Source organism: Bombus pascuorum, chromosome 2 (assembly GCF_905332965.1).
Source record: "Bombus pascuorum chromosome 2, iyBomPasc1.1, whole genome shotgun sequence".
NCBI classification, from domain to species: domain Eukaryota; kingdom Metazoa; phylum Arthropoda; class Insecta; order Hymenoptera; family Apidae; genus Bombus; species Bombus pascuorum.
Window position 1 is genome coordinate 7,151,754 of NC_083489.1, and position 26,419 is coordinate 7,178,172.

General features: G+C 31.5%; 5 protein-coding genes and 1 long non-coding RNA gene across 16 annotated transcripts; 4 read left to right on the forward strand and 2 right to left on the reverse strand.

Moving 5' to 3' along the window:
* The first annotated feature begins 192 nt into the window (after positions 1-192).
* LOC132916276 (uncharacterized) lies at positions 193-9,560 on the forward strand. 9 transcript variants are annotated; one of them, XM_060976139.1, is made up of 10 exons: positions 193-257; positions 1,787-1,914; positions 3,335-3,427; positions 3,834-6,176; positions 6,273-6,361; positions 6,971-7,108; positions 7,639-7,815; positions 8,401-8,523; positions 8,748-8,852; positions 8,963-9,560. In XM_060976139.1, the coding sequence occupies exons 3-10, from the start codon at positions 3,358-3,360 to the stop codon at positions 9,275-9,277; spliced, it is 3,360 nt and encodes a 1,119-aa protein (XP_060832122.1). In that variant the 5' UTR covers positions 193-257; positions 1,787-1,914; positions 3,335-3,357; the 3' UTR covers positions 9,278-9,560. The 9 variants fall into 9 exon arrangements, with proteins under 9 accessions (XP_060832122.1, XP_060832119.1, XP_060832121.1 ...); XM_060976136.1 differs by having other exon boundaries at positions 250-389; XM_060976138.1 differs by having other exon boundaries at positions 254-327.
* A 1,132-nt stretch (positions 9,561-10,692) lies between these two features.
* On the reverse strand, positions 10,693-11,523 carry LOC132916302 (uncharacterized). Its single transcript, XR_009660069.1, has 2 exons — positions 11,271-11,523; positions 10,693-11,000 (listed from the first exon to the last, which is right to left on the reverse strand). It is a non-coding gene; the product is annotated as an uncharacterized LOC132916302 (long non-coding RNA).
* A 31-nt stretch (positions 11,524-11,554) lies between these two features.
* On the forward strand, positions 11,555-15,442 carry LOC132916277 (poly [ADP-ribose] polymerase). Of its 3 annotated transcripts, none has more exons than XM_060976146.1 (5): positions 11,555-11,792; positions 12,141-12,282; positions 12,365-12,909; positions 12,991-13,196; positions 13,297-15,442. In XM_060976146.1, the coding sequence occupies exons 1-5, from the start codon at positions 11,679-11,681 to the stop codon at positions 15,260-15,262; spliced, it is 2,973 nt and encodes a 990-aa protein (XP_060832129.1). In that variant the 5' UTR covers positions 11,555-11,678; the 3' UTR covers positions 15,263-15,442. The 3 variants fall into 3 exon arrangements, with proteins under 3 accessions (XP_060832129.1, XP_060832131.1, XP_060832130.1); XM_060976148.1 differs by having other exon boundaries at positions 11,671-11,792; positions 12,127-12,282; XM_060976147.1 differs by lacking the exon at positions 11,555-11,792 and adding an exon at positions 11,865-11,889.
* Positions 15,443-15,534: 92 nt separating this feature from the next.
* On the reverse strand, positions 15,535-17,316 carry LOC132916292 (eukaryotic translation initiation factor 3 subunit I). The gene is made up of 5 exons (XM_060976171.1): positions 17,170-17,316; positions 16,525-16,771; positions 16,167-16,447; positions 15,893-16,093; positions 15,535-15,818 (listed from the first exon to the last, which is right to left on the reverse strand). Exons 1-5 carry the CDS (start codon positions 17,170-17,172, stop codon positions 15,570-15,572), a joined length of 981 nt encoding a protein of 326 aa, XP_060832154.1. The 5' UTR covers positions 17,173-17,316; the 3' UTR covers positions 15,535-15,569.
* Positions 17,317-17,641: 325 nt separating this feature from the next.
* Positions 17,642-20,516, forward strand: LOC132916290 (protein abrupt-like). The gene is made up of 7 exons (XM_060976168.1): positions 17,642-18,054; positions 18,347-18,523; positions 18,601-19,012; positions 19,085-19,278; positions 19,357-19,686; positions 19,779-19,907; positions 19,998-20,516. Exons 1-7 carry the CDS (start codon positions 17,860-17,862, stop codon positions 20,070-20,072), a joined length of 1,512 nt encoding a protein of 503 aa, XP_060832151.1. The 5' UTR covers positions 17,642-17,859; the 3' UTR covers positions 20,073-20,516.
* A 169-nt stretch (positions 20,517-20,685) lies between these two features.
* On the forward strand, positions 20,686-24,827 carry LOC132916279 (AFG3-like protein 2). The gene is made up of 13 exons (XM_060976149.1): positions 20,686-20,894; positions 21,237-21,360; positions 21,439-21,742; positions 21,842-21,935; positions 22,002-22,167; positions 22,254-22,383; positions 22,739-22,857; positions 22,947-23,222; positions 23,304-23,531; positions 23,632-23,858; positions 23,922-24,098; positions 24,183-24,401; positions 24,485-24,827. The coding sequence occupies exons 1-13, from the start codon at positions 20,811-20,813 to the stop codon at positions 24,743-24,745; spliced, it is 2,409 nt and encodes an 802-aa protein (XP_060832132.1). The 5' UTR covers positions 20,686-20,810; the 3' UTR covers positions 24,746-24,827.
* Positions 24,828-26,419: the final 1,592 nt, after the last annotated feature.

Consider the following 26,419-nt stretch of genomic DNA (forward strand, 5'->3'; position numbering starts at 1 on the left):
CGTCCCAAAGGAACCTATAGAAAAGGGCGGCGGCTTGTTAGTCAACCCTATTACTAATATTACTATACACATTGTTGCAATTGCAGATTGTCCTTATTCTTGGGAGAGGCTCTCATTGGATGTGCACGTGTACCCGGTCACGTGACTATATATAACAAACGCTACTGGTCGTTTCGTCCCTTTAACATTACGCGTACGTCATAAAATTTACGGTCACGTGATTATCGTCGCCATCTTGGCAGTTTTCGACGACGAAGGTAAGAAGGATCCGTGACGTCGAACCCAAATAAACACAAAGTATATGTGAATAATTTTGATATAAAAACGGTGTGTATCAAGTGTCGAAGGAGTCGCGTGTGTAGCCGAATATTTATCAGTGCTTGCGAACGGTCAGTGAATTTAAATAGCACGGCATTTGCGATGTGTGTGTGTTTCGATTATTGGTCCTCTTTGGGGGGATAATCGCGATCGGCTAGCGACCACCACGGCAGCTGTTCGACAGTTAAGCCAGCCCTTATGAAGAAATGGCGGCACCTACCTAAAAAATTTCAATGAATTAGTAAACACGAGTGTTTCCACAATTTTCGAGATCGTAGATGGAAACAAAGAATTATTATTTGTAAAAAAAAAAAAAAAAAAAGGAAACGCCAAGGGACTTGCGATTGATTTGTTGGATTTTATGATTTGTACAGTTGTGGTACCGAATAACACAATATAACCAGGGCCGTGACAATCCTCTCAATTCCCTTGCGTATTCCCCATAATTTTAACTCCTCTTATCTCTCTTTATTAAACAGATTGTCTCGAAAGATTTTTAACAAGAATTTTCTTTCAAATGTATACACTAATGTTTACGTTTCTTGACTTCTAGTGTAAATACATTACTACACTATTGATGATATTAGAATTCATTTACGATATATCGATTGCCATTAACTACCGACGTTCGCGTAACTTAACTAAATTACTTACATTACATATAGTGATATTAGTGATACTTACACGCTAAGAATTGTTTAGTGGAATTTATTATGTACTTTGCTACTATCGTTTTCACGTTGAATCAATCGATTCGAAATTGATAGTTAATTATTTATTTCAATTATATCGACGTAGAGCGTATTTATCCTTTAAATAATGCGATCTTGCACCATTATTTTGCTTACTTGAGTGCATGATCAGCAAGATGTGGAGTAGAAAAATGCTGTATGTGAATTATTGAAATTACGATAGAGAATCATGATTTTGATCCTTTCAATCGACTAAATAAAACATTGCATATTAATGTTTCTATAATTTCAATTATTTAATTGTATTTCTTTGTTTCAATTTTACAGTACATTGGAATAGAAGATAATTCAATCAATGCTCTCATTTTATATTTAATAGATTTTAAGATTTGCATCTCGTACACAACATACATTTTTTTACAAAGTAAACAAAAACATCTAATCAATTTTGATCTTTTATTTTTATTAAAAAATAATATCATTCAATATTAAAAACATATCTTTTTAATATTTTTTTGTACAAAGTTTCTTTCATGACTAATGACATTCATATAGAGAGCTATAAAAAATGATAAATAGCATCCAGGGAAAATATACATCACGAAATATTCTGTTCCGTTCTGCCGTCCTTTCTTTCTAGCTTGATTTCTGCTTAACCCTTGTGGAAAAGAGCCCACGATTCTTGCGACGGCCCTGGGCATAACTTTTTAACGTTTCCAACGTCGCGGCTGCCCTCTGGTGCCTAATTTTCAGCGATGAATGTTCACTATTTACAGGTTTTGTGAATAAATCGTGTAGAAGTGTGTATAAAGGACAAATCATAGCTCCGCCACCGCCACTGAAGATCACACGTTGTGAGAATGTCGCGGTATCAGAAAATCGTTTAGGACAAGCAAGCGGTCAGGTGCGTATATTTGTGCCTAGTGACAGGAGACGAATGGAGTTTGTACGCGTTCCATTACCTCATAGATCTGCCGGGGGATTTGTGGATAAGCGAATTAAGTAGCACGAGACACGTCCCGAAATGAGCATACTGAATGGAATTCCTCGGTATTTTCGATCACTTGCATACCCAATTCTTATTCACGTTCTCCAATTTCCAAATAATCTTATCGTTACTACTTCCAACGAACGATGCGAATGCTGCATCAAAGAGCATTAGTGTAGGTTAAAGTATGCTCAGCATCTTTTAGAAGAACACTGTAATGCTCTTTCAATAGGATGCACAAGAGACTTTATCATCGTCTCTTTCTACTTCATATATCAAACCGTTTATTTCCTACAAAATTTCGTTTGTCATAAGGACAAATGGTTATTTCAAAAATTTTAATAAGAACTTTGAATAAAAATGCTACCGATCCGGTGGTTCAGATTTATGTATACAGATAATCTGACAAAATGATCCGCGTTTATCTAGTTTCTTCTTCGTCACGTATCATTAATCTATATTAGAATGTTACTTGACGTGTTTAAATTACATGGATAAATATGAAACCATCCGATATTTGCAATTTCAAATTCGTTTGCGTTTAGTATCATCATGTGAGATGAATTTGTCATGATTGGATTCGGTAGGTCATAGGGTTGTTCTGTAGGTGGTTGGCATGTTGTCCGGCATGTATAGTATAGAGTACTGTAGAGAGTCGGAAGGTTGTGCGCTCGCGCGCTCACCTATGGATGGCGAGTCGGATGTTTCGTGTGTGCGTATCACTGCGTGTATGATTATATACCTATGACTACATGTTTGTCAGTGTGTACGAAAGGCGAAAGTTCGATGTATAAGTTGTAGGTATAGATGTAGGTTTGGTAGGTTTGTGAAGGTTGAGTGAGGAGAGGTACGGTGGAGGGCTGACTGGCTGGCTGGCTGGCGCTCGGACGCGGTGGCTGGCGAGTGCAGGTGACTGACTGAGAGACGCTAACCATTCAAGCTACTTCGCAGGACTTCGCTTCGTCTCCGATCATTTTTATCCACGGGTCCACTCCCTGGTTCCTCTTTCTCCAAGTGTGCGCGCGTGCCAAGAGTTTCTCACCGACCAACCAGAGACTCATTTTGGGAACTTCGTCGGGTCTGGAGCGTGGGGATATATATCCAACAAACTTTGTTGGTTATGGGAACAAGGAAATAGGAGTACGGAATTCGCAGCGCCATTTTGAAAAATTCGGCCCCGCTAAAAATTCCCTCTCTCTCTCTCTCTCTCTCTCTCTCTCTCTCTCTCTCTTTCTCTCTCTCTCTCCCCGCCCTCGCGTTCTCATATCGTCGATGTAATGAAACGCGTCGTCGTCGCTACGAGCCGCTTATCCCTCTGCTCTTATTAATTGTTTAGATCAACCGTACAGTGGTGGCCCCATGGAAGGCACGCTGGAAGAACCCCCTATTAAGGACTCATCTCAGACCAGTCCTGATAAGGTTCTCAAAGGTATGCTCTATTCCTCTTTCAAACTGTTAGAGCAACCCTTTTTTGTACGACCGATATATTCATTTTTCTGTTTTGCTTTGCTATTTTCTTGCGTTATCGTTGAAAAGTGACGCCAGTATTGAGTTTTTCGTTTCTCTGCTATATGGATGGATATTATTTTATTGTATTTTATAACATTTTATTGGATTTGGATGTTGTTAAGAAGGTTTAGTTTGCTCAAATTATGTAGAAATGATTCACATTTTCTAATACCTCTGTTATGTTCTCTGATCATTGTAATATAATTGTAATTATTAGTGAAGTACTAATAGCCTGCTTCATCTATCATGTTATACTTAATATAATGTATATTTAATATTAAAAAAGAATTAATACTTGTATAAAAATAATCTGTTATATTTTGCAGATGTGATTCCAAATGGGGTTAATGGAAATTATAATGACAAGGAAGAATTCATTGATGCTGACACTAATATATCCAAACTTGTGTCAAAAGAAATTAGTGTAGTAAGAGAGGAGAGAGAGGCAAATGGAAAAGAAGATGATGAAGAAAAACACAGAATGGATGTTGAAATGGAAGAAAGGGGTCTAGAACCTGAAAATAGTGAACAGAATGGGATAGCGCAAAACAGAAGTAAAGGGAGTGGAATGTCAGAGTCAGAAAATGACTCTAAGATGTCTAAATCTCCAGAGGGTGTCAGTGACATAAACAATTTTAGTGAAGTGTCCAAGACTGAAGATAAGTGTAGAAACACATCTTGTGAGGCTATGGAAGTTGATGAACAGAGTAATAACTCGGATGTTGAATGTCTTGACGAAAACATAACAGAAATACACTCTGATAACGATGATGTGTTCACTACAAAAGCTTCTGCCCTTAAAGATAATAATTTATCAGGCAGTAGTGATATCCAACTTAACGATAGTAGCGAAATTGCTGATAGTAGTATGGATACATCTGATGTGAAAATTTGTGAAGAAAACGGTAGTTGCGATAGTCCTGATATTGAAGAAATAACTGATAGTGCAAAGAATGGTCATAATACTTCACCAGAACGTATTAATAAAGACCCAAAACAAAGAAAACAAAGAAAGCAAGTAGATCTTAGTAGTATTACACCAAGAAGAAGTTCTCGAAATATAAAGAGGACAAGTTACATAGAAAAAGAAATAGAAGAAGAGGAAGTAGATGATGATGGCTCAGATATTGAGGAAATTAAGCCAGAAGATCCTCTGGCTGGTGTTGATAGTAAAGACAAAGAGAATTCTAAACTAAAGTCACCAGTAAAAAATAGTAAGACTACTATTGTAGTCAATGATACTAAACGGTTAGTAGAAATAGCTGCTGGTAGTAAATCTGTAAAAGGAGGAAAGAAAGAACCTACCTTAGTTATTATAGACACAAATTCTATACTTTCTGGACGTGGTGGTGTTCCTGTGAGTAGCAGTAAACCTCATCACACTGTTTCTAGTACTAGCTCATTTTCAGTAGTTCCAGTGGGAATGACTACACAAACTATGTATCCTAATATGAGGACGACTATTACACCAGTGCCCATGACGTCAAAAACTGCACAGTTAAGTCCTAAAACCACTAGTATGACAACAGTAACACCTACGGTTACACCTCCAATATTACCTACTTTAAGCGATGACATGTTTGTCGTAGAAGCACCATCTTTTATAGTACCATATGTATATGAAAAACCACCTCTGAAACCCTTAAAGGAGTTCGTCACAAAATTGGAAAAATGCTTAGAAAATCAAGAAAAAGAAGAGAGAAGCAAAAGAAGCATAGAAGAAAATAAGGGAGAGGAATGTGATGAGGATTCATTGGATATAATTCAAAAAAATAAAGATAAAAGTGATGAAAGTGAAAATGAAGGAACTTATAGTAAGAGTAAAAAGGATGAAGACAGAGGTGATAATTCAGTAGATATAACCGAATCTGGATTTAGTAATATAAGTGATAAACAGGATATACGACAAGACGATAGGAATAAAGTACTGACATATTTTGATTTACCACTGGGGAAATTTTTCATGCAAATTGGAGTGAATCTTGTTCAGGAATATGTGCAAACTGATCTTTTACGGACTCAAAAACGTAAACAGGGAAAAAGTAGCACATCGGCTGAAACTCAACTAGCTATAAATTCACTCATTAAAAATCTAGAATTTAGTAAAGAAAATAATGAACCATTCCATTTAGAACAGAAAAAATGTGAATTCTGTAATTTTAAAACAGAATCAACTTTAGTCATGCAACATCATTTAGAAACTCCACATATGCGCAATTATGTCTACAAGTGTAATTTTTGTCCAACTGAAATGCGTAGTCCCCACGACATATTATACCATATGGAAGCAGAACATAATACTCGCGGGAGGTTGGAGCGGGGTCCAGCTTTTCATCAATGTCCTAATTGTCCGTTTGAAGACAACCAGAAAGGCAAACTAAATCGACATATACTTGCTTGTACTAAGAAATTCAGATCAGAAAAGAATTTAGAACCAGGTGCTGATTGGGAACCTCCAGCAAAAATTCCACGATTCAATCGAACAAGGCCTGTTGGGCCGACTAACCCCAGTGCACTTGCGATGGCAATGAGCGGTAAAGGACCTCAACCACTTTTACCAAAATTACTTCCTGCTCCAATCACTGGTCGTGGAAGAGGACGGCCGCCTATGCAACCAAGATATTCAGATTTGAAAACGTTACGACCGGGTGGTACGACAATGCGTCAGGGTAACTTTTTATCATTTTACAGTAATGTTAACATATTACATTGAATTATACTCCTGTGCAAATTCGATTATGTGTAATATATTGCTGATGTTTTAGATAATGTTGCAGGAATGATGTATCGTCCAACATCGTCTGGCTTATTGGTCCCTACTTCATACAGATTTGGTAGTAATCAAATATTTCAGGTAAAAATGTTTTCACTTTTTCTAATTCTTTTTTATTAATAATAGAACATATTCCAGTATTTTTTTTGTTAGAAAAAGGGCGCACACTATTTTGTAAATATTGAAGGATTATGTTGCATATTAGACGTATTCTAATGTCATAACTTTTATAAGATTTAATAGTAATAAGGGGAATGATAATCATTTAAAGTCATGTCCCTGAAGACAACGTCCCTGAAGTAATGTATTTCAGTTACAATGTATAAGCACACGTATGATATGCACAGTATATTTATGCCTTTATATTTCTTTGAATCTTTTTGTAATAATTATCACCACTATTAATACACGCAATATCTAATAAAATTTGCAAAAGCTGTCTTACTATCTTTATGGTAAATTATCATAATAGCAAGAAAAGAAAGAATTTTATTTGTTTTATTTATTTACATTTAAGTATTGTATTTTCTATCTATTTATCTATTGGTAGTGGAGTATGTTGATTTCCTTCTGTGAATTTTTCTCAGCTAATTCTGTTTTACTAATATCTATAAAAAAAACTACAGGTTCACAAATTCAAGTATATAAGAGTTTAAGAATTAGTAAAAAAATATATGGGTGGTGACACAGGTGGTGGGTGGCTCTGGGACTGTCATGTCGGCTGTCTCGGGAGTGAGTAGCAGTAGCGGCGGCAGTTCCGGTCAACCCACACCCATTGCACTTGTACCCAACGTAATCGACTCTCTCTCTAGATTGTCCTCATCACAGGTAAATAATTGTTGGAACCTATCAGGAAGGTTATATTGATTTTGTAAAATTTGTGGTCGCATGGATAATGTGTTCTGCAGGTGCAAAACGGCTTTTATAACCGATTTCTTGAGATTTACTTAATCGAAGCTGTACACAATTGCTTATAAGAGTTAACAATATGTGTAAAGTTATGGCTAAACATATCATTAGTGTGCAGTGCAACTAGTTTCGTAATTATTGATTTCATCAATGTATTTTTACCCTTGTAATATTTTGCATTATGAAAATGTTTAATTTTGTATTGATATAATCTTACATTGTTTATAAATTTCGAAGGAATTCATTGACAATTTCTATTACCTTTACTATTACCTTTGTAAAAATCAGTCGATAATAATTAGTATATATTTAAGTTATATTTAAGATATAAAGATTTTTTTAAATAAGATACAATTTGGTACTGTAACATAATTGGATTAAAAATTTACCGATTCTGAAAGTACACATTTTTAATGTTTAAAATAATTAGTGTATTTTATATTTTTCAGAATACAACAGCAAGTCCCAAAAATCCTACTGCAAAATTGTTAAGTCAACCAAGTATATCTATAACACCATTGCCACGTACAACATCGCAAACCTCCATTCCTGGTTCTGGGACTTCATCAAAATCTGGAGAAAAAACTACATTTGTCATATGTGAAATTTGCGATGGTTATATTAAGGTGAGTTATGTATTAAGATGATGGGAAAAATACTGTCGGATTTTCTATTATAAAATATTTCATTAATTTTTAATTACCTATTTGCAAATAAAGATGCACTTCTGTCTTTACCATCAGTTGCAACAAAGAAATTCACAAGCAAAGATTGAGACAAAGTGCACTTATCATCTCATTGTATCTTTCATGGGTTTTAAAAAGTTAACAATGCGACTGTTGTGATTGAAAATTTGTGCAAAGCTTTCAAATATGAGGAACATATAGGATAAAGATGATATAAGAAGCTTCAAACTGATGATTTCAACTTTGAGGGAGAATCAAGTGGAATATTTTTCTTTGAAAATTCAATAATTTTTTTGAAGAGGTGTAAAAAAAGATGGAAGATAGTCATAGGAAATCGTGGAAGTGCCTTATCAGAAAATTCGACATTACTTCCCGCTCAACTTAATATCTTATATTCAAATGGTTTTAATGATATAAAATGTTGTAAAATTAAATAATACTATAAGTATTATACATTATATATTATAAGTATTATACTTTGTACATGTACCTTGTCTCTTATATAAAATTGTTTCTATCCTTCAGGATTTAGAACAACTACGTAACCATATGCAATGGATTCACAAAGTAAAAATACATCCAAAGATGATTTATAGTAGACCTCCATTGAATTGCCAAAAATGTCAATTTCGGTTTTTCACAGATCAGGTAAATAAATACATACTTTTCCTCTTTTATAAATTTCATTACTGTATTTAAATATAAAATAATACAACAAACAACATGTGATGTATATAGGGCACATTTTATGAATTAAAAATTAATATTTTTCCAATTTTTTTATTTTTTTTATTCAATTATTGACTGTGCGTTATTCAATCTTTTATATGTAAAAATAAAATTATAATAATATTGTGTAAATATTATTACAGGGTCTGGAAAGACATTTACTTGGGTCTCATGGTTTGGTTACATCTAGTATGCAAGAAGCTGCAAATAGAGGAAAAGATGCAGGTCGCTGCCCCGCTTGCGGCAGGGTGAGTTATACATTTTATGTTGCTCAACATTCGAAATTATGTACATGTGAGATTGGGAGATATAAATGTAAGCAGTATATTACTTGAGGGTTGTGGATCTTAATTTTTAGGTATATCAATGGAAATTACTAAATCATGTTGCGCGAGATCATGGAATGACATTAAAACCAGCGCATCTATCTTATAAATGTACAGTTTGCACTTCCACATTTGGAATGTATAAGCAGTTTGAAAATCACGTATATTCGGCACATAGTGGCGTAGCTAAAAGAGTAATGGATAAGAAGAATACACCTTCATCTCCATCGTCCAGATCCAATGACTCCCTTCTGAAACCACTGAAGATTAATGATGAAATTACGATTATTCCACAACCAGCAAAACCTACAACCAGGTCGGGTACATCTCAAGGCAGAGGAAAATAGCAATGATCAGCAGAGTGATACATGTGTCTTGTCTTAATGAATTTCATCTAATTTTGTGGTACTCCAATACCGGTCATTGTAGTATACAATGATTGACGTACCGTGTACATGTGTATGCATATTATGCTTAAGACGCAATTACAACACATAAACCTACAACTTTCAGCAAAAAAACTAGTTGATTGCGTAATAATATTCCATCAATGATTATACCGATATATTTATTTAAGAATTTTTATTGTTGTTATCAGACATAGATAAAATAGACTGTAAAAATATTAAAGGGTGGCCTTCAGTCTAATTCCTTGGTTAATCCTAGAGCTGCATATTCCTGACCTACACGCCTACAAGAACCTATAAATACGAAGTATATTTACATTTTATGCGACACTCACATGTCATATTGCGAATCACTCTTGGATAGTAAATTCACTAATAATATAAATTCTTTTTCTAAGGACAAATATATTTGAATTAATTCTATTTTGTTATTAATCCTAATACGATTACGTAAGGCAATGAACGATAAATTGTCCTTACTCCATATATTCGATGTGTCTACGCGTCATGTTGTGAAGAAATTTCTGAACGATATACCAAATAAAAAATTGTACTAATTAACGGGAGTGACCTAAAACTTTCGCGATGTCTTTTGGTAAATGATAAGTATTATTTACCAAAAAAATGGGTAAATAAATGGGAATAAATTTTCTCCATTTTTTCCATCACATATATATTTTGTCTTCTTTTCAAATTTGGAATCATAATTTTAAGCGACGAATGTGGGATACGTAATTCTCTGTTTAATTTGTAACGTCTCATATAGTTGTGTGTATGAAGTAAGTTATAAAATCAAAACATTTTTTGAAGTTGTAAATTGTATCTATTGCTATAAGTTTAAATTTTTCGTGGCAAACATTATAATAAAATATTAAGTTTTATTTTTGCGCTCTTATATAAACAAAAATGTACATTAACATAGAATATAATATAAACAACTATATCAATAAAATAGGATGGCACACATATGTGTATACATTTTTTCTGTTGGAACGATAAATTTATTATAAAACACCGAATTTGTTAGTACGAACAACGTGATTTCATATATATTTATATATGTATATATATAATATCAAGAAAAGTATTATATATATAAATATGTAAAATCATATATATATATATACATATTCTAGCATAGTGATAGCATGGTATAAGAAGGGACAATTAATTATCTTCTTGTAAGCACTATGGATTTATATATAGGCTTATATGAATATGTAGATAGTCGAAAGAAGCAACAGAATTAATTTAATAATTTTGATCTTTTCTTAATAAGTTTTGTACGTTATTGTAGGAAATAATTTTAGAAAAAAAAGATTGCATTCGATAAAGGACATAACATAGTGCATTTTTACACTGTATGGTTGTATTATTTAATTGAACTACCACTTGACAGCCACTTTTATGGCAAACTATGTTGGTAAAACAAAGAAACATTCATAGACATAATTACAGAAATATATAGTTTACTGTAATAATTTGTACAATATTATACGATTATAAAAATAAAGTGTACCAACATTGTATTACAACTTATAGCTTATTTATAATATCCTTTAGATTACATACAATAATGTAGATCTATGTTTACGGGTATGCATTTATTTTAAATGTTTTATGCATTTTAATGCATCATGTATAATTGATAATAAGTACATGCCTGTAATAATATAATGTAAATCAAATCATATAAATTGATTATACATAAAGCATTATATAAATTAATAAATAATTATTAGGTATGGAAAGATAATGTTATTATATATATATATAAAATATAAAAGTATAATTGTATTATAGGTAAAATAAATGTTTCATATTTTATTTATTAGTTTGAAAATAAATTTAAAAGATTAAAAAATTGAGTAATTTCCCAAATTAAATTAAAGATTTTATATTAGAGAAAAAAACAATTTCCAAGCCAGAATACCCATTTAGAGAAAACTAACGTATAAATGTATGAAGAGCAAAGTGATAATTAAGGTAAGTTCTAAAATTCGTAGAAAATAGGATATCACTTCCGGTTTATATATCATACGTATATATCACATGATTGGTCATCAATTTATTATCGAAATATTTAACACATACTTCTCGAATTTAAATTGAATTAATTGAAATAGATAAAATTGAAATTACATATAATCATTGTAGGATTTTTCTTGTTCTATGATTGGTCACTTATTTTAAATAGATCGTAATTGTAATAGAAAATAAGATAAACTTCCGAATATACTGGTGTTTGGCGCGCAACGCGCATTTTGTCTTCGCTCATTGAATACTGCTCTTTGGCGCTTGACTTCAAGACTAAAATTATTGAACAGATTTTAGTGAAACAATGAATCCTGATTTACCATATTCTGTCGAATATGCAAAAAGTTCGAGGGCTTCGTGCCAAAATTGTAAGAAAAATATCGAAAAAGATTCGTTGAGACTCGCCGTTATTGTTCAGGTATACCATGTCAACATTATTAATTTTGCATGAATTTATGTTATTATGCTGTAATCAGCATAAGTTTTAAATTCAATTATTGTTCAACTTCATCAAGGTTACATAATATAATGGCAATAGATGATGTTTTCGATAATACAATATAAAATGCAATATATTTATAAAGATTAATGTATTTCTATTAATAAATTATTATTTTATCTACATTTAATTTTAATAAAATTGGAGAAATTTATTTAGAATTATTTTCTAATAAAGTCATTGAGTTTATCCATATGTTTTATATTCCTTTAAAACGATTATAATGTTTTAAAATATGTTTGTTAAATTTTAGCTTTTAAATTTTAGAGTCCCGTTCATGATGGAAAGGTACCAAAGTGGTATCATCCGCCTTGTTTTTTTATGAAACAGAGGCCAAAGACTACTGCAGATATTGCTAATTTTGATAATATTCGCTGGGAAGATCAAAAGGAACTTCAAAGGAGAATTGGTTTGTTTATTATATCGTAAATCATATTTGATATTATAATACAATAATATAATGTAATAGTTTGAATTGGACATTTTTATAGAGGAAGCAAGCACCCTTCCATTGCCTGCATCTAAAAAAGGAAGAAAGCGTAATGGTGGTGGTACTGCTGCTGCAGGTCCATTAAATGATTTTTTAGTCCAATATGCAAAATCTAACAAATCAACTTGCAAAGCTTGTGAAGAAAAAATAGTACAGGGTGAGATCAGAGTATCAAAAAAAGATTTTGAAAGTGAGCATGGCAGAAGATACGGTGGCATAGATAGATGGCATCATCTTGAATGCTTTGCCAAAATAAGGGAAAGTTTACAATTTTATGAGAGTGGAGATGCACTTCCTGGCAAAGATGAACTTTCCAAAGATGATCAGAAGAAACTCAAAAGTATTTTGCCAAAAATTAAGGTAGATGATGTCCCACCTGCTAAGAAAATCAAAGATGAACCAGAAGATGCAGAAGAAGAGAAAGAAATGAAAAAACAAAATGATGAATTATTTGCAATTAAAGATAAATTATCCTCTATAAAGAAACCTGACCTCATTACTATGTTAGAAGAAAATGAACAACAAATACCAGAAGGTGTTTCAGCTGTATGTATCTTATTTTAATTAAGTTTATTTTTGATTCAAAGTAAATAAAAGATTTAAATGATTAAAATATTTGTTGTGTAGATAATAGATCGTTTATCGGATGCAATTTGTTTTGGGGCTTTGAAGCCATGTCCAAAATGTAATGGACAGCTTGTGTATAATTCAGGTATTGGATACAAATGTACTGGAGATTTGACAGAATGGACTAAATGTGAAAATGTCATGCAAGATCCTAAAAGAAAGAAATTCGTAATACCATCTGATATAAAAGAGGCATATCCAGATCTGTAAGTACCTTAATAAATTAAAATTAAAAGCTATTTTCATAAATTAGCATATTTGCGAAAAATATGTGAAAAAATTAATCACTGTTTTAATGTTTAATAGCAAATCTTTGAAATACAAAGTTAGAAAACGACTTATAAAAATAGCTGTACCATCAACATCTAGTGCAGTAAAAAAGGAGGATGAAGTTGATTCTGGACCCAAAGTTGAAGCAAAACCCAAGCCATTAAAGCATATGCAATTCTTTATTATAGGGAACATAGGAAAAGATAGAAATATCTTAAAAAAAGAAATTTTACATTTGGGAGGAGAGATAACTTCAAAACTTCATGAAAATGTAGCTGCTATTATATCAACACAACATGAAGTAGATAAAATGAGTAAAAAGATGGAAGAAGCCAAAAGTTTTAATATTCAAGTTATTACTGCAGACTTCATTGAGGAAGCTAAAAAATATACGAAACCTGCTATATCGCTCATTGAAAAGAAAACTATTTCTAGTTGGGGAGGTGACTTGCCTAATAAAATTAACGTTCTCATAGAAAAATCGAATGTCTCAAAAAGTAAAGGGAAAAGTACATTTGAAAAATCAGGATCTGGTAAAATGAAATTGCAATTGAAAAAAGGTGAAACTGTTGACCCAGATAGTGGTTTACAAGATTGTGCACATGTATATCAAGAGGGTAAAAATAAGTATAATGTTACATTGATACTTTCAGACATACAAACTAAAAAAAATAGCTATTATAAGTTGCAGATTTTAAAGCACGATAAGAAAGGTGAATACTGGTTGTTTAGAAGCTGGGGCAGAATAGGAACTTCTATTGGTGGTTCAAAAGTACAGAAATTATCTCTAGAGGAATGTATAGCTCAGTTTGAGGGATTATACGAGGAGAAAAGTGGAAACTGTTGGAATCAGAGAGATAATTTTGTTAAAGTACCTGGCAAAATGTATCCAGTGGATATTGATTATGGGGACGATGTATCGACAAAATTAGACTCTCATATTAAAAGTGAGTTAGAACTGCCAATTCAAGATTTAATGAAATTGATTTTCGATGAAGCGAATATGAAAAAGGTGATGATTGAATTTGAAATTGATGTAGAAAAAATGCCGCTTGGAAAATTGTCCAAAACACAAATCCAAAAGGCATATTCAGTATTAACTGATTTACAAGAAGTATTAAAGAAGAAAGATGTCGATTCGGTTCAGTTGGTTGATGCATCCAACAGATTTTATAACCTAATACCTCATAATTTCGGAGTATCCGAGCTTAAAGTCTTGAATACGATGGAAGAAATCCATGCCAAGTGTGAAATGTTAGACGCATTACTTGAAATGGAAATTGCGTATTCGCTTTTGCATGTTAAGGCGGATGCAACAAAGAATCCACTCGATACCTATTACAAGCAACTCAATACTGAAATTAAAATATTGGATAAGGAAAGTGAGGAATATAATGTCATTAAAAAATATGTGCAAAATACTCATGCAGCAACTCATACACTGTACGAACTTGAAATTCAAGATGTATTTGTTATTAAGAGACAAGGGGAAGACAATAGATATAAACCATTCAAGAAATTACACAACAGGAAGTTACTGTGGCATGGTTCTAGAACGACTAACTTTGCTGGTATACTTTCTCAAGGTTTAAGAATAGCGCCACCAGAAGCTCCCGTTACTGGTTATATGTTTGGTAAAGGTATATATTTCGCGGACATGGTTTCCAAATCTGCAAATTATTGTTGTACACACAGTGGAAACCCTACGGGTTTGTTATTGCTTTGTGAAGTGGCATTAGGTAATATGCATGAACGATATCGTGCAGATTATATTGAAAAGTTACCGAGCGGTAAGCATTCAACATGGGGTCGTGGTCGGACACAACCCGACCCAGAAACTGTTTACAAAATGAAAGACGGTGTTGAAGTTCCATATGGTGTGCCTGTATCTGTTAAATTACCAAAAAAATCTGATTTATTATACAATGAATACATTGTATATGATGTTGCTCAGGTAAAAGCGCAATACTTACTAAAAATGAATTTCAAATACAAAGAGTAATATTTTTTTAAATATTTAAGCAAAATAAATATAAAAGTAAGTTTATATTCAATATAATTCAGCTATGTATGTTAAATATTTGGAACTATTCCATTAATAATACTATCTTCCATGTTTTTGCCACAGAAAGTGATGTATCAATTTTCATTTTATATGAACAATAAATTTCAAAATAGTAAATCTTTATTTTTAACATACTGTATTAGGCCGCCTCTATCCTAATATCCATACATCTCAAGAAAGAGAATAGAAAAAATAATTTACTACGTTCATTTAATTGATACATATTTATTTTTATTTCATAAAATTAATATTCAAAATGAAAGTCAAAATAAGATTGATCAAATGTATTAATACGAACATAACCATCTTCTCCACCTGTTGAAAAACTACGCCCATTAGGATGAAATGCTAGAGAATTAATTGGACCAAAGTGTCCTTTTAAACGTGCAAATTCTTCTTCAAATACTAAATGAAAAAATCGAGAATCGAATTTTCCTTGACGAGTGGACGTTGTTGTGACATCCATTGCATCTTGACCTCCTCCAAGAACCACCTATGAAAAGACAGTATTTATAAATTTTGATAAATATTATTTCTCAAATGTCTTAATCACTATATGACACATACATGATCAAAAATTGGAGAAATCGTAGCAGAATTAACAGGTCTTTCTGTTTTGTATGTTTTTAATAACATTAACGATTCACTGTCAAATAATTTAGCAGTATTATCTTTTGATGCAGTCACGAACATAGTGCCATCTTTGTTGAATTGCATGTCATTTATTTGTGATTTGTGACTTCTGACACTTGTCATCTTTTTTCTTGTCTATAAAAAAATAGATAAAATTATAGAAAAGTTTTAAACATTTAATTCATGAGAATACAAACATATTACATACTCTAACATCCCAAAGAGTGATTTCACCATCTTCATGGCCAGTAATAATTGTTTCATCTAATGCACCCCACAAGATAGCAGTGATTTTGGGACCATTCACAGCAATTCTAGAAATTGCATCTGCTTGCGATAATACTGCATCAACATTTTTGATATCAATAATAAACATTTCACATTGGTGCCCTAAAGCTTTATCTGTAGAGTAAACAGCAAGATTTGCTGAATAACTAAAGCTACATGTTCTCACTGAACTGTTTGTATGAAGCAAACCTATTTCTTTTCCTATAATGTAACATAGTCATATTTTAATAAATAAAGCAAATAAGTGAAAAAATATTATATGTATGTGCAATACAAACCAGTTTGACAATCCCAAACCCTCAGTGAATTGTCACCACTTCCAGATAAAAATCTTGTTGTATCCCAATTAATGTCAATACACCATACAGAGCCATTGTGTCCGTTGAAAGATCCAAGACGTTCTCCATTCAAAGAATACCAAACATTTGGCTTTTTATCCTTACTAGAGGAGAATAATAAGTCTCCTTCTCTATTGTATTTAATTTGCGTTATGGCACGTTCGTGCCCGTGTAACATTAGAGGTTTCTACAAAAAATAATGAATTTATCATTTTTTAATACGTTTTATATTAAATACGTTTCTTTTTTAACAAAGATTATTAAATATTTATCATTACTAAATTTTACAATATATGGTATAACATAACCACAAAATATCACGAAGCAATATGTGATATCAGTTTAAATTATTGCAGTAAGTATTATAAAAAGAATCTTTCAAGTTTTAAAATCGCGAATACAATTTAAAAGAAAGAATATCCAAATTTTCAAAAATGCATTTATACTTAATAATGTGTAACATTTTTAACGTAGCAATAATATTGAGGTTATGCTGTCACATGTTTAAATACATCAAGGAAAATGTACATCGAATCACAATGAAAAACAATATGTAAAATAATTGATACGTATAAAATCATTAACCATTATGTTTTTAAATAGGCGATTAAATAAATTGGTCAAAAAGTTAGCAAACACAAACACTCCGTTACTCTAAACCAATCATACAACTCTCCCAATATAAAAGGACGTGAGTTTACTAATACATATAAGGATCCAATTATTTTGTATACATACATATATCTATACTAACATCTCAAATCTTATGAAAGTTGGCAACTAGAATCAAACGGAAATATTCTAGTTACTAGAATCTAAGCAAATTAAATAAACTTAATTTTTGTTTAAATAAAAATCTTTCTATATTTTGTATTTTATAAATTTTTTACATATTTTTTAAAGTTTTAAACTGAAATGTTATATCGTTAAATTCGGTATAGATAACATGTGTATGAACCAATCATAATATACGTTTAACTGGCAATTAGTATGTTTCTAATACAATTTTTTATTATTATATTTGATTTTTAAATAAGTGTTTGGATATAAATATAACACGTACACAAAATAGTTTAACGACACATAAGTAATCAGGATAAATGATCGTATAAAGGTGGTGTAAAATTTATTAGAATTTTTATAAAGTGCCGTGAATAATCACTGAGGTCCGTATCTTGGTTGTGAAGCACTCTGAAGAGTTCAGTCCTGTTCCAAATTCCGGTTGTATATGATACGAATTATTGAAACTGAAAAAGGAAACGAAACTGAAACGGCATGTCCGAAATTACTAACCAACATGAGATCAATCAGAGTTATTGGTTTAAATGGAATGATTATCAAAACCATCTCTCCGATGTAGTTAGACAACTTTTAGAGGAGGACTGTATGGTAGACGTTACCCTGGCTGCGGGCGGGGAACGTATTCATGCTCATCGCATAGTTCTCTGCGCTTGTAGCACTTTATTTCGAGTAAACAATCTTTTGTACTCTTAAGAATTCGTAGCTTTGAATTTGAACATCGTTTTATGATTACTTTCAAATAGTTTTCAGTGATTAAAGTTTGTACTTCAAATTCGTTTTTATATAGGTTTTAATAATCTTTTCTGTGATATATATATCAAAATGTAGTGTTCATTACACACTATAATGACATATCTTTTCATGTTAAAAAAATATATATATTTTTTTGTTTTAGGATAGATTAGTTATATATGTAGTATTCTGCATGATTTGCATAATAATCCATGTTTTTTATTTATAGGAAATATTGAGTCAAGTAAATGAAGATCATCCAACAATAATATTAAGCGATATATCTGCTCAAGATATAAAATCTATTATAGAATTTACTTACCATGGAGAAGTGAGAGTACCAGTTGAAAATATTAGTACCTTATTAGATGCGGCACGTTCACTAAAAATTTGTGGCCTTATTGAAGTTAGTTATATTACTTAAAGACAGTTAAATGGAAATATTTTTCTTTTCTTGTCATTATTCTGTTTCTCTGTTTATAGATTGATGGACTTGAAGAAACTGACTCAGTTGTAAGCAATAAGAATTTTAATGATAATAATGAAGAGCCAATGACTGTAATTAGTGAGACTGAAGAAAATGTTATTAATGCGTTGCAACATAGTTATGAAGATTTGGAAGATCAACAAAAAGATGAGGTCGTCGAAAATTCCACTTTGAATAAAAAAAAGAAACGCAGACGCGATACAACAAAAAGAGATTATAGCGAAGATATGTTGGCGGCGGCAATTAATGATTTAAAAGCAGGGCAGACATTAATAGAAGCTTCTACTAAACATAATATACCACGTTCAACTTTATACATGCGTGCTAAAGCATTAGGTATACATTTAAACGCATCAAGAAACGAATATCCGGCAGAGTGTATGAAAGCTGCTATAAATGCAGTAATTGGTTGGTATCTATACCATATTTACTGAATATATTAATTCTGTGGCATTATTCAACTTGTCATCATCACTACAGGTGGATCAAGCCTACAACATGCATCAGAACTTTTTAGTATACCAAAGACTGTATTATGGAGGAGGATTCAGAAAGAAGGATATCAAATATTACGTTCGGAAATGAAGAGGTCTTATGGATCAGATAAACGGGAAGCTGCAGTTAAGGCTTTAGAAAGAGGAGAAAATTTAACAAAAGTAGCACTTGAATTCAAAGTAAATTATTTAACATTTTGTTTCTTGCTCAATTTTATTTAGGCTCTCTAAGAGTAATAACGATAATTATGATTTTAGATTCCGAAAACTACGTTATTTAGAGATAAGGCGCGATTGGTAGATGAAGGAAAATTGCCATTATCATTTTGGAAGAAACGTAAGACGGAAAATGAAGAATTGAAAAAATCTCGTTTGGAAGAAGCTGTTGCTGCATGTAAAGGAGGGAAAATGTCGCAAGCAGCAGCATCAATGACTTACCATATTCCAAAAACAACGATATGGAGACGTCTTCAACAAGATGGTAAAAAGTCAGAGCGCTCGTTAAGTTCAAGGAAACAAAGAATAGCGGATTCTAAACATAATACAGAAACAAAGGTACAAGAAGGATCTGATTTTACATATTGCGAGGTATTATGGATTAATAATATCTATCTTATATCTTTTATTGCCAAAATTTTTGTGTTGCAGATTTTGTGATTGTTAATAAATTTTAATTACAGGTTTCGTCAGAAATTCCTATAACTTATATAGATGAAAATAGTATACCTGAAGATTCTGTGATAATATTAACGGCAGAAGATATGGATGGACTTAATTTAGAAGAGGGACGACAAATTATTGTTAACTCAGTATGTTTTTTATTCACTTTTTGTTTAAATCGAATTTTTTAAGAACATTTCATAAAAACTCTTCATATATATAAAATTTATGTTTTACAGGAATCGGGACAAGAATATGTTCCTTGTGCTATAAGTATCGAAGAAAATTCAAACTATTCACAAACTGAAAGTTAGCATATGAACTATTACCAATACAGTAACACTCATTAATATTTGTTTTGTATAATAATATGTGTATTAATTTAGATTTTAGTAACGTATATATATATATCATATATGAAAACAACGCGCTATACGTATACGTGACGCAAGCACATATAAAAATTCCTATGTAATATCTTCATGAGACGATTGAATTATTATTATTAATGTCTGCATTTTTGTGTGCATCATTTTCTTATATTTATTTATAAATAAACTTTATTATAATTTTTGTCTTTTAGGAAAATGTATAATAGTGTTAATTCAGTTATGGTTAAAAATATTGAATCAGAAGCTAGGGATTAATAGAAATGTAGACTTAAACGATTCCTTATGTGAATTGGTATAATATGTTTAATTCATCTGAATGTCGCAATGATCAAGCATGCGCTTTAATAAAAATAATTTTTCTTAGAATGTCAAAAATATCTTTCACTTTAGTCCCCTATATTTCTAGTAACACTAAATAAAATTAATATCCTAGTAGTGAGCTGAGTCATTTATTAGTCAATTCTCTTCGTGCAAAATTGAATAACCAATAATTGCTCGGCTTAAGAACTTACGTACGTTTTGCGTTGTAAACGAGAAATAGGGATTAAGACTGGGGATATTTGTCGAAATAATGTCTTGTGGCCGGTAATCTACTACAAGGAACGTGTGGAAACTACGAAATTTCATCATATTACGTGATTACAGACATTTACCATAAATATGGCTCATCAGCTATTATATTCGACAAGTAAATTAGAAAGATTTGTTCTGAACTCCGTTTACAAAAATGCCAATATGTTTCAGGTATAAATATGATCTAACATAACCACTGTTCTTTATCACGAATGATTTCTTTAATAAAGATCAATTCTTATTTAAATTGCTGTATATATAATTTGTAGTTGTTCGATACTTTTTGTAATTATGTATATATTTATTTAAATGTTTGTATATAAAGATTAAACTAATAGTATTTGAAACTTTTATAATGTTTTTATAGAATGTTATTAGTATTAAATATGAGTTATTGTATCTTTTTTCTAATTCTGTTTTTCTGAAATTATCGATTATGATAGTAAAGTAGGTTTTTTATGTTGTATTTCATTGCTATATTTGTTATACTGTATATTATAAAATCTGTTTTAGTTAAGAAGATATTTATCATTGATAAGAAATAACAACGAAACAAGTACATTGGAACATTTACGAAATCAATGGAGATTACTATGCAATGAGCCACCAAAAGGATTTGAAAAATTTTTTAAACCAAGTTATTATCCTATACTTAATAATTTGCTCTAAACTATAAAAAATAGATTATAAAATATCTTAAATTTTTCATCTGTAGAAAAAGATTCTGGTAAAACGACTGAAAAGATTACTGAGAAAGCTAAACAAGGACAATCCAAAGAAGCTTCTCAATCGCAATCATCTAGAGCAGAATCTCAAAAATCTAGTATGCATTCTGCGGGTAGTGATAAACGTATTTTTCCATGGGAGTTTAAATGGAGTGGAGGCAATAAATCATTTGGAGATAAAAAGAACGAAAAATTGCTTCTTATTGGTGCTGCATTAATGGGATTGTTTTACTTTTACTTGCAACAATTATCGAGTCAGGCTACAGAAATTACCTGGAAAGAATTTGTAATAAAGTAAATGAATCATAATGTATAGTAAAGTAAATGAATAATTTTTTGTAGACATACCCAGTATACAAATTTATGTGAATGTTTTATATTAATTCAATTTAGATATTTAGATAAGGGAATAGTGGATAAAGTGGAAGTTATCAATAAACAGTGGGTCCGTGTCAAATTATTACCTGGAAATTTTGTGAATGGACAAGTAAGTTTAGAGGTAGTTCAATTTAAGTTTAACAGGTGAATGAATGGATACTTTATCATTGTGTAGGATACTTTATGGTTCAACATTGGTAGTGTTGAAACTTTCGAAAGAAATTTGGAGAATGCACAAATTGAATTAAATATAGAGCCGCAAAATTATATATTAGTACAGTACAAGGATGAGCTAGAATTATATCATGTTTTAAAAATTTTACCACAGGTGCTTCTGTATGGTAAGCTATGTTTATTTTTGTGTAGATATACATTTATGACAGATATTCAGATCATAGCTAGATATAATATTAAATGTTATTTCCAGGAGCCATATTTTATGTATTCCGTAAATCAGCAGAATCACTTGGTAGGGGAAGGAAGGGTGGCCTTTTTGGAGCATTAATGGAATCGACTGCAAAAATGGTTAATTCTAAAGATATTGGTGTAAGATTTAAGTAAGTTAATAGAAATATTGTTGTATAATGCTACATTATTGTATTTCAAAAGATTATCATGAATTGTAGACAATTTTCTTCTACTCTGGGCTCTTCTGCCATATTCGTTAGAATGTTTTAGGATGAAATGAACACAGTGAAAAACAAGAGGTATTAACAAAATAACAAAAGCAGATAGAAGACAAACGAATATGCAGTTAAAACGATTAACAAGTAGTCAATTTATAGAGTAGGAAAAAGTTGTGTGCAATTGTACGACTCCCTTTAAGGATATTGTGTTTGAGTAATATTTCATTTATCATTTTTGTGCTATATAATTGCTATAAATATTTTTATGTGTATTATTGAAATTTAGGGATGTTGCTGGGTGTGAAGAAGCTAAGATTGAAATTATGGAGTTTGTAAATTTTTTAAAAAATCCACAACAATATATAGAGCTTGGTGCTAAGATACCTAAGGGTGCAATGCTGACAGGTAAGTACATATAGCTTAGAAATAAATAGCTTTTCTTAGATTTGGATTAGTTTAGGATTATAATTTATAACTTGTATAATATTTTACAGGTCCACCGGGTACTGGTAAAACGTTATTAGCTAAAGCTACAGCTGGTGAAGCAAATGTACCTTTTATTAGTGTATCAGGTTCTGAGTTTTTGGAAATGTTTGTTGGTGTTGGTCCATCAAGAGTTCGAGATATGTTCGCATTGGCACGGAAACATGCTCCGTGTATATTATTTATTGATGAGATCGATGCTGTTGGAAGAAAAAGGGGAGGTCGAAACTTTGGCGGTCATTCGGAACAAGAAAATACACTTAATCAACTTCTAGTTGAAATGGATGGTATACTATAATAATTGATAAGATCATTTATTGCATTATTAAAAATTTATATTTGTTCGAGTAATATATTTTTTCCTTCAGGTTTCAATACAACTACTAATGTAGTTGTATTAGCGGCAACTAATAGAATAGATATTTTAGATAAAGCTTTGTTGCGACCTGGAAGGTTTGATAGACAAATTTTCGTTCCTGCTCCAGACATTAAAGGTCGAGCTTCTATTTTTAAAGTACACTTGAAACCTTTAAAAATCACAATGGATAAAGACCAATTAGCCAGAAAAATGGCTTCCTTAACGCCTGGTTTTACAGGTATAAAAAATGAAATTAGTTACTAATGCAATCTTGAAAAAAAAGATGAAAGAAGAATGTTAAAAATGTACTGAAAATACTATGAGTGAATTGATTTTAGGAGCTGATATTGCTAATGTTTGTAATGAAGCAGCTTTAATAGCAGCCAGAGATTTGAGCGATAATATTTACTTAAAACATTTTGAACAGGCCATTGAAAGAGTTATTGCAGGCATGGAAAAAAAGACGAATGTCTTGCAACCTGAAGAAAAAAAGACGGTTGCCTATCACGAAGCAGGCCATGCAGTAGCAGGCTGGTTTTTGAGATATGCGGATCCATTACTGAAGGTGATTCTTAGATTTCAAAAATAGTAATAGTTTGATGATAACTTATGTTCTTTTATGGGGTAGGTCTCCATAATTCCTCGAGGAAAAGGTTTAGGTTATGCACAATATTTACCTCATGAACAATATCTTTATACAAAAGAACAATTGTTTGACAGAATGTGTATGGCACTTGGAGGGCGAGTGTCAGAAGAAATCTTTTTTGGTCGTATTACGACAGGAGCGCAAGATGACCTACAAAAAGTATTGTGCTGCGTTTCTTTTTTTTTTTTTACAAATCTATAACGCGCATAAGTAATTTATTAATATTGAATTTATTTTTATCAGGTAACTGCAAATGCATATGCTCAAGTCATTCAGTATGGTATGAACGAAAAAGTTGGCAATGTGAGTTTTCAAATGCCACAGCAAGGCGAAATGACTTTCGATAAACCATATTCTGAACATACTGCACAGCTTATCGATACTGAAGTACGTGAATTAATTGAACGAGCCCATACTCACACACGCGATTTACTTGTAAAGCATAAGGAGAACGTATCTAAGGTATAAAATATTCTTGGTTTATGAAAAAAGTTAGTTTTTATGAATATAGTAGCAGATGAATGATCTTACGATTGTTTGTTTAGGTGGCCGAACGTTTGTTAAAGCAAGAAATTTTAAGTAGAGACGATATGATAGAGTTACTAGGTCCTAGGCCCTTCCCTGAAAAGTCAACTTACGAACAGTTTGTGGAGGGTACGGGATCGTTCGAAGAGGATACCAGTTTACCTAAAGGTTTACAAGAATGGAATAAATCGAAGGATGAGAAAAAAGGTGAAAGAACAGATACTCCACCGCAACCAGTTTCAGGAATGAGTTCCCAAAATCAACCGCAACAGCGATTATAAACCATACTATTATGGATTATTAAGTCTATTAAGTACTTTGTATTATAGTTTGAAATACATGTAATAAGTAGCGATACACGAATATACACTCGATTGCATTGGTTATAAATGATAATATTATAATTTGTGATCTGCGAAGCTTTTAAATATCAATGAAATTAAATACCGTTTTGCAAAAAAGACTTCCATATCGGTTTGATTCACTGTATAACAATGCCATTTTGTAACAAAAACTAAGTTGTGTACAAAAAGCGTGATAATGAATATAAATTATTAAAAAACTTTTCTTATAATTATAGTGTGTTGATTGAAGAACGCAAAGCGATAAGGACAAAGATTGTATGACTTATTATTTTTTTAAAATAATAAATGAGCGAAGTGATGAATTAGGTGAAATGAATAACAACTTTTGTTTACGTCATTTTTTTTGCAACGTATAATTAATAAAGTTTACAAATGTAGTGCAATGAAACTTTTTATCCTTAAATATTGTAAGTACATTGATAATTTGGTATGTTACTGTTTTCTTTTTATCGCTAATTGTTGGGTTTCGCTTTGGTGGAATTTCTGTAGTATATTCCAATGAAACATAATGCGTTTACATTAATTGGATTTTTGTTTATATCAAAATAGCAATTGAAAAAAGAAAAGACAAAACGGAAAAAAATGTAAACAGTTCTACTTGCCCTTTGTATATGAAGCTTCATATACGTATAATTGTTTATGACAAGATTGAAAATGCTTTGATACGACGAAGGTCTCTTCTTTGTCAGTAAAAAGGTCATGGTTTTAGGAACAAATTTTTTTATCCTTGGCGTATTTTGTGTTGTCGTGATTGTATTGTATTTTTATCGCGTTTGTAAGGAGTTTCACGAAATTAAATTAATAACCGATTAATATAAAATATTATTAACGATGAATATAGCATATAATATATTGTACAATATCCATTTCTAGAAAAAATAAAAGAATATCTACGGTAAAAAGAGAGCAAGATGCGTCCATGAATGTAGAAATTCCAGACCTTCGTTTATTTTCTCCCTCATGCATTCACTCACTTACTCTCTCTTTCTCTCTCTCTCTCTTCCTTCTCATGTTAATTACGAAGTTAGAACATTCAAAAATGACTTCTATAAGATAAATAAGCTTTGAGCTCATTTAAATATGGGTTTAAACAAATCGGAGCAATACATGTGCATGCATCTCGATATATCCACTATATCAGTCTTGGGATTTTTCTTTAAAAATTATTTTCATGAGCCGAAACGCCCTTGGGAATATTGAACGTTTTGCCCCGAAGAAAAGTATCATTTGATCGAAAAATTTGCTAGTGTTTAATTTTACACGCGTCCCGTGTTATTGTTCCCATCAGAAACAATTAGAAATTTAAGAACAGCGACACAATTTACTTCTTCGTTGGCTTTTTTGCACGTATTTTGCTTTTTTCCTCACATATTGTGTAGTTACATAAATATAGTATTGAGCGTGCATATTGTATAAAAAAGGAAGACCACAATTGTTCACCATTAATTTCCAAATACATATCTCTGAATTAATTCAACTGATACTCGTTATACGCAGTGTGTTATATAATATTATAGTTAATAGCACGAAAGAAATATTATTTATTTCTAGTTGGCTTGATGCTCTTAGTACGGAACGCAAACAATATGT